The 15,510-nt window shown below is 32.6% G+C and overlaps 1 protein-coding gene across 5 annotated transcripts in view; it reads left to right on the forward strand.

Moving 5' to 3' along the window:
• Positions 1-15,510, forward strand: part of dctn1b (dynactin 1b) — a 53,868-nt gene that overhangs the window by 30,303 nt on the left and 8,055 nt on the right. For all 5 annotated transcript variants that reach the window (XM_037796730.1, XM_037796731.1, XM_037796733.1 and 2 more), the window contains 14 exons: positions 500-691; positions 785-901; positions 1,156-1,308; positions 1,495-1,655; positions 1,931-2,099; positions 2,907-2,975; positions 3,070-3,282; positions 3,443-3,604; positions 3,716-3,847; positions 3,958-4,086; positions 4,587-4,729; positions 4,821-4,981; positions 6,575-6,708; positions 7,343-7,529. In XM_037796730.1, the coding sequence (XP_037652658.1) occupies positions 500-691; positions 785-901; positions 1,156-1,308; positions 1,495-1,655; positions 1,931-2,099; positions 2,907-2,975; positions 3,070-3,282; positions 3,443-3,604; positions 3,716-3,847; positions 3,958-4,086; positions 4,587-4,729; positions 4,821-4,981; positions 6,575-6,708; positions 7,343-7,529 (2,122 nt within the window). The remainder of the gene's footprint in view (positions 1-499; positions 692-784; positions 902-1,155; positions 1,309-1,494; positions 1,656-1,930; positions 2,100-2,906; positions 2,976-3,069; positions 3,283-3,442; positions 3,605-3,715; positions 3,848-3,957; positions 4,087-4,586; positions 4,730-4,820; positions 4,982-6,574; positions 6,709-7,342; positions 7,530-15,510) is intronic.

A 15,510-nucleotide genomic window follows, 5' to 3' on the forward strand; every position in this document is an offset into this window, starting at 1 on the left:
TTGTGTTTGTCTCGAGGTCACCGGCCCGAACCCATTGCGAGCCGAGCACGGCTGCAGCTTGTTACTACCCCTTTTTATAGCATCAATTTACTAATTAAAACCAAACTTATGAGAGAAATGAGCACTTGAACATACATCAACGTGATGAGAACTACCTAAAATGACAGAAACCATCTTTGGGAAACATTTATTTGACGTGTACTTTGACTTTTTAGTTTGACTCATGTCCCATCCACTAACATGAAGTGGGCGGGGTTTATGACCTATACTGCAGCCAGCCACCGGGGGGCGATCCAGATGTTTTGGCTTCACTTTTGGGGAGCTGTCATGTCGTCCATCTTTATACTGTATACAGTCTATGGTTCACACAAACACCACAGGAATAGTTTTCCCAAATCTGAAATACAAGAAACGCAATCATTCATTTATAATTTCAGTCGTGGTCATCAAGTCATCCCAGTGAGGGACTCACCCTGTTTGTTGGTCTCTCTCCCTTCAGGAAGCTATAAATGAGATGAACGACGAGCTGCAGGAGAACGCCAGAGAGACGGAGTTGGAGCTGAGGGAGATGTTGGATCTTGGCGCTGCGAAAGTCCGGGAGTCCGAGAAACACGTTGAAGCTGCTCAGGAGACCGTAGCTGATTACCAGCAGACCATCAAGAAATACCGCGAGCTCACAGCTCACCTGCAGGTACAGAGATATTAAACATGCAGCACAAAGTTTGTTCATACGTGTTTCTGTCTGATGATCGGCCCTGATTCCTCTCCTTTGTGTTTGCTGCAGGAGGTGAACAGAGAGCTGACCAGCCAGCAGGAAGCCTCAGCAGAGCTGCAGCAGCAGCCGCCGGCAGAGATGTTTGATTTCAAGATTAAGTTTGCAGAGACGAAGGCCTACGCCAAGGTCAGACAAAGAGAGCTGTTTGGTCTGAATAATGAGTAGTTCTCAGCGGTGTGATGACGTGAAATGGGATTCAGTATCAGCCTGATTGTCCTTTTCTTTCACCTCTCTTCTGATTTTCTGAGTGCACTTCAGCTTGATTTCTTAACTCAGAATCTGAATATTAATGTTGATGTCTGTAAGCGGAGTTTTACACAACAGTCAAATGTGTAATATAGAGTTGATTAACTCTACGCTGTGTTTTATGTTGTGTTTAGGCCATTGAGATGGAGCTGAGGAAGATGGAGGTGGGTCAGGCCAACAGACACGTTTCTCTCCTGACCTCCTTCATGCCCGAGTCCTTCCTTCGTCACGGCGGAGACCACGACTGCATCCTGGTGCTGCTGCTCATGCCCAGACTCATCTGCAAGGTAAACGCCACACACTTTAGTTCAGTTGAGTCCACTCCCCCTAATTAATTAAACCCAATCAGAGAGCAGAAAATATCAAGTGAAGCAGTTTTTTTAAGCTTTGATGCACCTGAGATATGGGTTGATCATAAGGGGCTTTTTAAATGTATTTCTGTATGATGTTAAACTGTTTGCGTGTCTCTGCAGGCCGAGCTGATCAGCAAACAGGCCCAGGAGAAGTTTGACCTGAACGAGAACTGTGTGGAGCGAGCCGGGCTGAAGGGAGCCGTCGGAGAGCAGCTGAGCTTCGCTGGCGGTTTGGTCTACTCGCTCAGTCTGCTGCAGGCCACGCTGCATAAATACGAACAGTACGTTTCACCTAAATCAAGAGCAGGAGAGAGTCTGAGCACTGAGAGAAGACTGTTGCATTTATCTAAATCTGTAAACACAATTGCATCTCGATCTTCTCTTTTTGGAAACAACTCTCCTTCTCTGCAGTTTGTTTGTATGATTCTGCGACCCAAAATTTGTAGAGTAAAATTGTATTATTCTTGTTACACTTATTCTCCCTCACGTTGTCTCGTGTGTGACTCTACACTGACAAAAAGGTATTTACACTAAAACAAATCTGTGTGTGTGTCAGGGCTCTGGCTCAGTGCAGTGTTGATGTCTATAAGAAGATCGGCTCTCTGTACCCGGAGATGAGCGTCCACGAACGCTCTCTGGATTTCCTCATCGACCTGCTGCACAAAGATCAGCTGGACGAGACGGTCAACGTGGAGCCGCTCACCAAGGCCATTAAATACTATCAGGTACACACACACACTGTTCCAATGTAGCAACACATTTTACATGAAAATAGAATATATATCTACATGATATTTAGGTCCATGTCTCCATGTATTTATTGTTTAACATAAATTGTGTCAGTCAATCCATTTATCAATTGACAGAAAACCGATAACATGTTTTATACGTAAAGCTTCCCTGTGGAGACGTCTAGTAGTGATATGGCGTGGTTGTTTTGACGCACATGTCAGGGCACAAGCTTGCTCACGGTAATGCCCCAAGAAACGCTGCAATGCACCAGCAAAAACAGGAAAGAAGAAGATAGTCAACATGGCTGTAAACAATTCAGGGTTTAAATACTTTAAACAAATCTGCTTTACAAGGAGGAGGCTAAATAAGACTCCAAACTTGTACTAAATTTTGGCGTAGAAAAACTGGCATGGCCATTTTCAAAGGGGTCCCTTGACCTCTGACCTCAAGATATGTGAATGAAAATGGGTTCTATGGGTACCCACGAGTCTCCCCTTTACAGACATGCCCACTTTATGATAATCATATGCAGTTTGGGGCAAGTCATAGTCAAGTCAGCACACTGACACTGACAGCTGTTGTTGCCTGTTGGGCTGCAGTTTGCCATGTTATGATTTGAGCATATTTTCTATGCTAAATGCAGTACCTGTGAGGGTTTCTGGACAATATGTGTTATTGTTTTGTGTTGTTAATTAATTTCCAATAATAAATATATACATACATTTGCAAAAAGCAGCATATTTACCCACTCCGCACTGTATGTGAAGTTATACTCATCTACAAAATGACTCCTTTCTCAGCACCTGTACAGCATCCACCTGGCCGATCAGAACGAGGACTGCACCATGCAGCTGGCTGACCACATCAGAGTGAGTAGTTGATAAGATTATGAACCTTATGGTTGTGTTTCTAGCTGCGTAAACGCCACCAGTTGATCATCCTACCTGTTTTGTCCACGTGCAGTTTACCCAGAGTGCCTTGGACTGCATGGCGGTGGAGGTCGGTCGTCTGCGGGCGTTCCTGCATACGGGTCAGGAGAAGGCCGACCTCGCCGTGCTGCTGAAGGACCTGGAGACGTCCTGCAGCGACATCCGACAGTTCTGCAAGAAGATTCGCCGCAGGATGCCGGGAACCGACGCGCCGGGCATCCCGGCAGCGCTCAACTTCGGACAACAGGTAACCACGGCAACCAAACCTCTTGGCTGCTGATTTGGCTTTTCGGTTCACGTCAAAACTTATGTTTCTGTATCATTTCAGAATAATAAATAATTTTACTAGAAAATCTTAATAAATTTGTTGTGATAACTTTAGTCATGTTGTACCTTTTGGCCTGCAGGTGTGCGACACCCTCTCAGACTGTAGGAAACACCTGACCTGGGTGGTGGCGGTGCTGCAGGAAGTGGCAGCAGCTGGAGCTCAGATGATGTCGCCTCTCGGTGAACAGGAAGGACTGTCGGCCGTCAAACTGGAGGATGTGGCGTTCAAGGCAGGAGAGCAGGTACACACAATACTTACTACAATACTTCAACTTAGAAATAAAGACCACCAGGGACTGAAAAGTTAATCCTCTGACTGCTCTGGTTATTGACAAGCATACCTTCATTTTCAGATTTATGGATCCCAGGGCGCCAACCCCTACGAGTGTCTGCGGCAGTCCTGTAGCATGGTCATAGCGACCATGAACAAGATGGCCACCGCCATGCAGGAGGGAGAATATGACTCAGAGAGGCCTCAGAACAAGGTAACTCAACTTGACATGATTTCTTTTCAGCTGCAGCCGGTTTTGATTGTGACAGCAGGATTTGATTTTTCAGTTTTTACTTTACTCCTTTGTTGTTCATCTCCTTTCAGAACCCTCCACCTGTGGATCTGCGAGCGGCGGCTCTTCGAGCTGAAATCACCGACGCCGAAGGTCTCGGCATGAAACTGGAGGACAGAGAGACGGTCATCAAAGAGCTGAAGAAGTCTCTCAAGATCAAGGTGGGTAAACACAACTACCTGCTGAAACAACATACAGAGAATAAAAACACATTGGTGCATTTTGTTTATTTAGTTTAGATTCATTCTGTGCAATTACAATCAAACCAGGGTGTGTAAAATAAAGTAGAATGACTCACATAAGCTTGTGTTTTAGTGTTCTGGTAACAATCAAATCTGCCAGATTCAATATTTTTGTAGTGAGTAGACGCAGGGTCATCTCCTGTAAATGGTTTTCATCATAAATACAAATTAAACCTGTGTTTAAAAAATCCTTTGTTAAAAGCAAAGATGCCAAATGTTCTGTAATTTCAGACCAAATATATAAACACTCTTTAGTTTTCTTAGACTTCTCTTATAATCCTTTGTACTTTTGTACTTTCTACTTCAACCTGCAAATTCTTAATAAGATTCTGACATCCAAGGGACCGAACGATTAATCGATCAATCAAGAAAATAATAATTTATTTTAATTGTATGAAACCTGTTTGTGTGTTTTTCAGGGTGAGGAGCTGAGCGAGGCGAGCGTCCGTCTCAGTCTGCTGGAGAAGAAGCTGGACAGTTCGTCCAAAGACGCAGACGAACGCGTTGAGAAGATTCAGACTCGACTGGACGAAGCCCAGACTCTGCTGAAGAAGAAAGAGAAGTAAGAATGAACGAACGACGTCTGACTGCAGACAGGAAGTCGTGTTATGTTACAGATCTACAGCTGTGCCATGTTGTCCTCCTCTCTGCAGGGAGTTTGAGGAGACGATGGACGCTCTACAGGCCGACATCGACCAGCTGGAGTCGGAGAAGGCCGAGTTGAAGCAGCGAATCAACAGCCAATCGAAGATGACCATCGACGGACTCAGAGGAACCGGACAGTCGGGAGTCGCTTCCATCATCGCAGGAGGTGAGTGTCTCTACACGACCGTATATTTACCAATAACAAGCTGAACACACTGAAGAAAACACAGTACTACACATGTCTTATATCAGGGCTGTTTTTAGCAATTAACTTAATCTAACCAGACTAAAAATCCATCCTGAGAAGCATTTTCAAACACATTTTTGACCCATGTCTGATTATTTATCACTGTTTTTTAACTTTAATTCCAAACAACCAATGACCTCTTTGTCTTAATCTCTTACTTTACCTTCTGCAGAGGAACAAAAAGGTATCTACCTGCTTGTATTGGCATCTGTTGTTGATGCATGCTAATATTTTAATTGTGCATGGTTTGACGGACTATACTACTACATGCATGTTTTATTTAGGGTATCTATAGGTCGTGAAAAAAAAAGCAATGAATTCAGTTCCCTCAAAAAGGCCTGGGAATGTATTAAGTTTTTGGGAGAAGTTATAAACTAAAAGTGGAATTGTTGCGACAGTGGATTCTGCACACAGAAGGCTCTTTTTAATCATATAGCAAACACTGTCACTACTACTACTACTACTACTACAGTAACTAGGAAGCTCATCAGCGTCAGTGTCCATTTTAGCAAAAACCTAAATTTTTATTCTGGTAATTAATCCATCCATTTTTCTTCTGCTTATCCATGGTGCGTCAGTTTCATTATATCATTAGAAATTATTGTTATATACTGCTGGGAAGGACTGTAAAACATTTGATATGATAAATATATCTAGGCCATATCGTCCCTACTGGTTTTCCATCATTACTTTCACACTGGACAGTATGATCGTGGCATTAAAATGTTCTATAAAGTCTTGTGTTAAAACCTGCAGAAACTGTGTTATCAAGTTTTATGTATGTATTATATCTATTTATGTGATATTCATCTCATAAATCTGCATCCTCTGGCATGTGCATCATCTACTTGCATGGTCTTAATCCATATTCAGCAACTCTGCTTGATGCACCGATATCAAGTTGTTCAGTTAAACATTAATTTCTTTGTTTTTGTCCAAATGTTGTCTGTAATACTTGATAATTATAGCAGAGAAGAAAAACTGAATGATGATGGTTTGACACAATGTTGGAAGAATTATTCAGTCTTTACTAAAAGTAGCAGTTCTACAATGTAAAACTCATTTACAAGTAAAAGTCCTGCATTCAAAATCTTACTTTAGTATTATTAAGTTTTATCAGCTAAATGTAATTAAAGTATCAACAGTAATTATTACTGATATTAATGTTGTAGCTGGTTAAGGTTGAGGTAATTTAGGAGGTAGTTTATTCTGTAACAGTATCCGGTTTAATAAGATCATCACAGAATTAGTGTGTCAAATCTTACAATATTTAACTCTGAAATGTAGTGATCCAGGATTATAAACACTCCACCACTGTGCTAAAGTATGCACACTTAAAATTAAAAATGCTGTAAACAAATAGTTTGTTTGGACATGAAATGTTAGATATTGTTTTTCATTGTAACTGAGAATATAAAATATGGCTGGAGTGTTTTACTGAATGCAAACGCTGCATGTATAAATAAAGGTTTAGGTCCAGTCAGGTGTTCATAACGTGCATCTGCTCTTTCCCTCCTGCAGCGAACATGATGTCCGGCGCCGGTTCAGGTTCGGGTGTCCAGGTGATTGACTCTCCTCTGCTGAGTAAGCAGATTGAAGCTCAGAGACTCTGCATCAAACACCTGAAGAACGACAACAACAAACTGAAGGTACGAATCCTCTCGCCACCGTCTCAACATCTCACTCGTTAAACAGATTTTTCTTTATTTCATGATTACCCGTCACAGACGTGAAAATATGTCTTAAATAATAAAAATATACAAATGAGAAAGTAAATAACTAGAAGTAAATATTCAATAGTTACTTAAAAGCAGCCAATATTAGTTCAACAAACTTAGCAACATAGATTAAATCTTCAATATTCTTAGTGTTTAATCATTTTTCTTGGAGCAATCCTATAATATTGTTTAACAAACCTGTTTCTCTCGTTGTCAAAGCTAAGAAAAGCTAATACTGTATATAATGACATCTTGATGTCTACATGGTCTTGGGGATGCCAATCCTGAATTAAATTTACATTAAATTGAATTTACCCCTGGATTGATATCTCCACTATTGTGCTGTAAATATGAGAACCTACATTTGTCAAGAATATTTTTAACTTTAGAAATACAGTTTGACTGATATAGATCGGAGGAAGAGACTGAAACTAAAGTTTTTGTTTTCTAATTGTCCTCCAACATGAGTGTCTCAGTCACATTTAGTCCTCAGTCACTGTTGATACTTAATCCATTTTGCTGCTGTTAACATCTGTATTTATTGTGTCCATGTTTTCCCTCTCAGGCTGAAAAGATGCGCGCTCAGCTCGCCTCTCTGCCTCCTCTTCACGTGACCAAACTTCCCTCCAGAGACGGAGGTCGTCCCGAAGTGCTCTCCAGCGCCCTCTACCGCAAGACCGACCAGCTCCTGGAGACGCTGCTGCAGATGAGTGCCAACGTCAAGGTGGTGGACATCACTGGGAAATCTCCAGGTATGCAAGAGCGGTTAAAAGCAAGCGTGTAAATGTCTTCAATCCCTATTTCTGCCCCGCCAGTTTTACAGTTTCAGTTTGATTTACCTCCAAAACCCAGATTAGAGAAAAGAAAGGCTGATAAAATGTATCATTATACTATACTATACTATGACTTTTTTCTACATACATTACGACCTTTTTTCCGACACTATACTTTGACTTATTTTTCGACGTACTATAGCATGAATTCTTTTTAACTCAGTTTTTCGACATATTATACTAAGAATTTTTTTTTTTACATTTTTATCGACATACTTGACAATGACTTTATTTTTACTCTTTTTTCAACATACTATAATATTACTTTTATTCGACATACTATACTATCGCTTTTTTTCAAATGATTATAATATTACTTTTTTATAGTATGTCGAAAAATTTAACCAAAAAAAGTCATAGTATAGTATGTCAAAAAAAATTTATGAAAAAAAGTGATAGTATAGTATGTCGAAAGATTCCATGAAAAAAAATCATAGTATGTCGAAAAATTTAACCGAAAAAAGTCATAGTATAGTATATCGAAAAAATTTCGTGAAAAAAGTCAAAATATAGTATGTCGAAGAAATTTTATGAAAAAAGTCAAAATATAGTACGTCGTAAAATTTCACCGAAAAAAGTCATAGTATAGTATATCGAAAATATTTCATGAAAAAAGTCAAAATATAGTACGTCGTAACATTTCACCGAAAAAAGTCATAGTATAGTATATCGAAAAAATTTCATGAAAAAAGTCAAAATATAGTATGTCGAAGAAATTTTATGAAAAAAGTCAAAATATAGTACGTCGTAAAATTTCACCGAAAAAAGTCATAGTATAGTATATCGAAAAAATTTCATGAAAAAAGTCAAAATATAGTATATCGAAGAAATTTCATGAAAAAAGTCAAAATATAGTATGTCGAAGAAATTTTATGAAAAAAGTCATAGTAAAGTATATCGAAAATATTTCATGAAAAAAGTCAAAATATAGTATGTCGAAGAAATTTTATGAAAAAAGTCATAGTAAAGTATATCGAAAAAATTTCATGAAAAAAGTCAAAATATAGTACGTCGTAACATTTCACCGAAAAAAGTCATAGTATAGTATATCGAAAAAATTTCATGAAAAAAGTCAAAATATAGTATGTCGAAGAAATTTTATGAAAAAAGTCAAAATATAGTACGTCGTAAAATTTCACCGAAAAGTCATAGTATAGTATATCGAAAAAATTTCATGAAAAACGTCGAAATATAGTACGTCGTAAAATTTCACCGAAAAAAATCATAGTATAGTATATCGAAAAAATTTCATGAAAAAAGTCAAAATATAGCATGTCGAAGAAATTTTATGAAAAAAGTCAAAATATAGTATGTTGAAGAAATTTTATGAAAAAAGTCATAGTAAAGTATGTCGAAGAAATTTTATGAAAAAATTAAAGATATAGTACTTCGTAACATTTCACCGAAAAAAGTCATAGTATAGTATATCGAAAATATTTCATGAAAAAAGTCAAAATATAGTACGTCGTAAAATTTCACCGAAAAAAGTCAAAATATAGTATGTCGAAGAAATTTTATGAAAAAAGTCAAAATATAGTATGTCGAAGAAATTTTATGAAAAAAGTCATAGTAAAGTATATTGAAAAAATTTCATGAAAAAAGTCAAAATATAGTATGTCGAAGAAATTTTATGAAAAAAGTCATAGTAAAGTATATCGAAAAAATTTCATGAAAAAAGTCAAAATATAGTACGTCGTAACATTTCACCGAAAAAAGTCATAGTATAGTATATCGAAAAAATTTCATGAAAAAAGTCAAAATATAGTATGTTGAAGAAATTTTATGAAAAAAGTCATAGTAAAGTATGTCGAAGAAATTTTATGAAAAAAGTAAAAATATAGTACGTCGTAACATTTCACCGAAAAAAGTCATAGTATAGTATATCGAAAATATTTCATGAAAAAAGTCAAAATATAGTACGTCGTAAAATTTCACCGAAAAAAGTCAAAATATAGTATGTCGAAGAAATTTTATGAAAAAAGTCAAAATATAGTATGTCGAAGAAATTTTATGAAAAAAGTCATAGTAAAGTATATTGAAAAAATTTCATGAAAAAAGTCAAAATATAGTATGTCGAAGAAATTTTATGAAAAAAGTCATAGTAAAGTATATCGAAAAAATTTCATGAAAAAAGTCAAAATATAGTATGTCGAAGAAATTTTATGAAAAAAGTCATAGTAAAGTATATCGAAAAAATTTCATGAAAAAAGTAAAAATATAGTACGTCGTAACATTTCACCGAAAAAAGTCATAGTATAGTATATCGAAAAAATTTCATGAAAAAAGTCAAAATATAGTATGTCGAAGAAATTTTATGAAAAAAGTCATAGTAAAGTATATCGAAAAAATTTCATGAAAAAAGTAAAAATATAGTACATCGTAACATTTCACCGAAAAAAGTCATAGTATAGTATATCGAAAAAATTTCATGAAAAAAGTCAAAATATAGTACGTCGTAAAATTTCACCGAAAAAAGTCATAGTATAGTATATCAAAAAAATTTCATGAAAAAAGTCAAAACATAGTATATCGAAAAAATTTCATGAAAAAAGTCAAAATATAGTATGTCGAAGAAATTTTATGAAAAAAGTCGTAGTAAAGTATATCGAAAAAATTTCATGAAAAAAGTAAAAATATAGTACATCGTAACATTTCACCGAAAAAAGTCATAGTATAGTATATCGAAAAAATTTCATGAAAAAAGTCAAAATATAGTATGTCGAAGAAATTTTATGAAAAAAGTCAAAATATAGTACGTCGTAAAATTTCACCGAAAAGTCATAGTATAGTATATCGAAAATATTTCATGAAAAAAGTCAAAATATAGTACGTCGTAACATTTCACCGAAAAAAGTCATAGTATAGTATATCGAAAATATTTCATGAAAAAAGTCAAAATATAGTACGTCGTAAAATTTCACCGAAAAAAGTCATAGTATAGTATATCGAAAAAATTTCATGAAAAAAGTCAAAATATAGTATATCGAAAAAATTTCATGAAAAAGTCAAAATATAGTATGTCGAAGAAATTTTATGAAAAAAGTCATAGTAAAGTATATCGAAAATATTTCATGAAAAAAGTCAAAATATAGTATGTCGAAGAAATTTTATGAAAAAAGTCATAGTAAAGTATATCGAAAAAATTTCATGAAAAAAGTCAAAACATAGTACGTCGTAACATTTCACCGAAAAAAGTCATAGTACAGTATATCGAAAATATTTCACGAAAAAAGTCAAAATATAGTATGTCGAAGAAATTTTATGAAAAAAGTCAAAATATAGTACGTCGTAAAATTTCACCGAAAAAAGTCATAGTATAGTATATCGAAAATATTTCATGAAAAAAGTCAAAATATAGTACGTCGTAACATTTCACCGAAAAAAGTCATAGTATAGTATATCGAAAATATTTCATGAAAAAAGTCAAAATATAGTACGTCGTAACATTTCACCGAAAAAAGTCATAGTATAGTATATCGAAAATATTTCATGAAAAAAGTCAAAATATAGTACGTCGTAAAATTTCACCGAAAAAAGTCATAGTATAGTATATCGAAAAAATTTCATGAAAAAAGTCAAAATATAGTATGTCGAAGAAATTTTATGAAAAAAGTCATAGTAAAGTATATCGAAAATATTTCATGAAAAAGTCAAAATATAGTATGTCGAAGAAATTTTATGAAAAAAGTCATAGTAAAGTATATCGAAAAAATTTCATGAAAAAAGTCAAAATATAGTATGTCGAAGAAATTTTATGAAAAAAGTCAAAATATTGTACGTCGTAAAATTTCACCGAAAAGTCATAGTATAGTATATCGAAAAAATTTCATGAAAAAAGTCAAAATATAGTACGTCGTAACATTTCACCGAAAAAAGTCATAGTATAGTATATCAAAAAAATTTCATGAAAAAAGTCAAAATATAGTATGTCGAAGAAATTTTATGAAAAAAGTCAAAATATAGTACGTCGTAAAATTTCACCGAAAAGTCATAGTATAGTATATCGAAAATATTTCATGAAAAAAGTCAAAATATAGTACGTCGTAACATTTCACCGAAAAAAGTCATAGTATAGTATATCGAAAATATTTCATGAAAAAAGTCAAAATATAGTACGTCGTAAAATTTCACCGAAAAAAGTCATAGTATAGTATATCGAAAAAATTTCATGAAAAAAGTCAAAATATAGTATATCGAAAAAATTTCATGAAAAAAGTCAAAATATAGTATGTCGAAGAAATTTTATGAAAAAAGTCATAGTAAAGTATATCGAAAATATTTCATGAAAAAAGTCAAAATATAGTATGTCGAAGAAATTTTATGAAAAAAGTCATAGTAAAGTATATCGTAAAAATTTCATGAAAAAAGTCAAAATATAGTACGTCGTAACATTTCACCGAAAAAAGTCATAGTATAGTATATCGAAAAAATTTCATGAAAAAAGTCAAAATATAGTATGTCGAAGAAATTTTATGAAAAAAGTCAAAATATAGTACGTCGTAAAATTTCACCGAAAAGTCATAGTATAGTATATCGAAAAAATTTCATGAAAAACGTCGAAATATAGTACGTCGTAAAATTTCACCGAAAAAAATCATAGTATAGTATATCGAAAAAATTTCATGAAAAAAGTCAAAATATAGCATGTCGAAGAAATTTTATGAAAAAAGTCAAAATATAGTATGTTGAAGAAATTTTATGAAAAAAGTCATAGTAAAGTATGTCGAAGAAATTTTATGAAAAAATTAAAGATATAGTACTTCGTAACATTTCACCGAAAAAAGTCATAGTATAGTATATCGAAAATATTTCATGAAAAAAGTCAAAATATAGTACGTCGTAAAATTTCACCGAAAAAAGTCAAAATATAGTATGTCGAAGAAATTTTATGAAAAAAGTCAAAATATAGTATGTCGAAGAAATTTTATGAAAAAAGTCATAGTAAAGTATATTGAAAAAATTTCATGAAAAAAGTCAAAATATAGTATGTCGAAGAAATTTTATGAAAAAAGTCATAGTAAAGTATATCGAAAAAATTTCATGAAAAAAGTCAAAATATAGTACGTCGTAAAATTTCACCGAAAAAAGTCATAGTATAGTATATCGAAAAAATTTCATGAAAAAAAGTCAAAATATAGTATGTTGAAGAAATTTTATGAAAAAAGTCATAGTAAAGTATGTCGAAGAAATTTTATGAAAAAAGTAAAAATATAGTACGTCGTAACATTTCACCGAAAAAAGTCATAGTATAGTATATCGAAAATATTTCATGAAAAAAGTCAAAATATAGTACGTCGTAAAATTTCACCGAAAAAAGTCAAAATATAGTATGTCGAAGAAATTTTATGAAAAAAGTCAAAATATAGTATGTCGAAGAAATTTTATGAAAAAAGTCATAGTAAAGTATATTGAAAAAATTTCATGAAAAAAGTCAAAATATAGTATGTCGAAGAAATTTTATGAAAAAAGTCATAGTAAAGTATATCGAAAAAATTTCATGAAAAAAGTCAAAATATAGTATGTCGAAGAAATTTTATGAAAAAAGTCATAGTAAAGTATATCGAAAAAATTTCATGAAAAAAAGTAAAAAATATAGTACGTCGTAACATTTCACCGAAAAAAGTCATAGTATAGTATATCGAAAAAATTTCATGAAAAAAGTCAAAATATAGTATGTCGAAGAAATTTTATGAAAAAAGTCATAGTAAAGTATATCGAAAAAATTTCATGAAAAAAGTAAAAATATAGTACATCGTAACATTTCACCGAAAAAAGTCATAGTATAGTATATCGAAAAAATTTCATGAAAAAAGTCAAAATATAGTACGTCGTAAAATTTCACCGAAAAAAGTCAAAATATAGTATGTCGAAGAAATTTTATGAAAAAAGTCATAGTAAAGTATATCGAAAATATTTCATGAAAAAAGTCAAAATATAGTATGTCGAAGAAATTTTATGAAAAAAGTCATAGTAAAGTATATCGAAAAAATTTCATGAAAAAAGTAAAAATATAGTACGTCGTAACATTTCACCGAAAAAAGTCATAGTATAGTATATCAAAAAAATTTCATGAAAAAAGTCAAAACATAGTATATCGAAAAAATTTCATGAAAAAAGTCAAAATATAGTATGTCGAAGAAATTTTATGAAAAAAGTCGTAGTAAAGTATATCGAAAAAATTTCATGAAAAAAGTAAAAATATAGTACATCGTAACATTTCACCGAAAAAAGTCATAGTATAGTATATCGAAAAAATTTCATGAAAAAAGTCAAAATATAGTATGTCGAAGAAATTTTATGAAAAAAGTCAAAATATAGTACGTCGTAAAATTTCACCGAAAAGTCATAGTATAGTATATCGAAAATATTTCATGAAAAAAGTCAAAATATAGTACGTCGTAACATTTCACCGAAAAAAGTCATAGTATAGTATATCGAAAATATTTCATGAAAAAAGTCAAAATATAGTACGTCGTAAAATTTCACCGAAAAAAGTCATAGTATAGTATATCGAAAAAATTTCATGAAAAAAGTCAAAATATAGTATATCGAAAAAATTTCATGAAAAAGTCAAAATATAGTATGTCGAAGAAATTTTATGAAAAAAGTCATAGTAAAGTATATCGAAAATATTTCATGAAAAAAGTCAAAATATAGTATGTCGAAGAAATTTTATGAAAAAAGTCATAGTAAAGTATATCGAAAAAATTTCATGAAAAAAGTCAAAACATAGTACGTCGTAACATTTCACCGAAAAAAGTCATAGTACAGTATATCGAAAATATTTCACGAAAAAAGTCAAAATATAGTATGTCGAAGAAATTTTATGAAAAAAGTCAAAATATAGTACGTCGTAAAATTTCACCGAAAAAAGTCATAGTATAGTATATCGAAAATATTTCATGAAAAAAGTCAAAATATAGTACGTCGTAACATTTCACCGAAAAAAGTCATAGTATAGTATATCGAAAATATTTCATGAAAAAAGTCAAAATATAGTACGTCGTAACATTTCACCGAAAAAAGTCATAGTATAGTATATCGAAAATATTTCATGAAAAAAGTCAAAATATAGTACGTCGTAAAATTTCACCGAAAAAAGTCATAGTATAGTATATCGAAAAAATTTCATGAAAAAGTCAAAATATAGTATGTCGAAGAAATTTTATGAAAAAAGTCATAGTAAAGTATATCGAAAATATTTCATGAAAAAAGTCAAAATATAGTATGTCGAAGAAATTTTATGAAAAAAGTCATAGTAAAGTATATCGAAAAAATTTCATGAAAAAAGTCAAAATATAGTATGTCGAAGAAATTTTATGAAAAAAGTCAAAATATTGTACGTCGTAAAATTTCACCGAAAAGTCATAGTATAGTATATCGAAAAAATTTCATGAAAAAAGTCAAAATATAGTACGTCGTAACATTTCACCGAAAAAAGTCATAGTATAGTATATCAAAAAAATTTCATGAAAAAAGTCAAAATATAGTATGTCGAAGAAATTTTATGAAAAAAGTCAAAATATAGTACGTCGTAAAATTTCACCGAAAAGTCATAGTATAGTATATCGAAAATATTTCATGAAAAAAGTCAAAATATAGTACGTCGTAACATTTCACCGAAAAAAGTCATAGTATAGTATATCGAAAATATTTCATGAAAAAAGTCAAAATATAGTACGTCGTAAAATTTCACCGAAAAAAGTCATAGTATAGTATATCGAAAAAAATTTCATGAAAAAAGTCAAAATATAGTATATCGAAAAAATTTCATGAAAAAAGTCAAAATATAGTATGTCGAAGAAATTTTATGAAAAAAGTCATAGTAAAGTATATCGAAAATATTTCATGAAAAAAGTCAAAATATAGTATGTCGAAGAAATTTTATGAAAAAAGTCAT

This window comes from Sebastes umbrosus, chromosome 16 (genome assembly GCF_015220745.1).
Source record: "Sebastes umbrosus isolate fSebUmb1 chromosome 16, fSebUmb1.pri, whole genome shotgun sequence".
In the NCBI taxonomy this organism is placed as follows: domain Eukaryota; kingdom Metazoa; phylum Chordata; class Actinopteri; order Perciformes; family Sebastidae; genus Sebastes; species Sebastes umbrosus.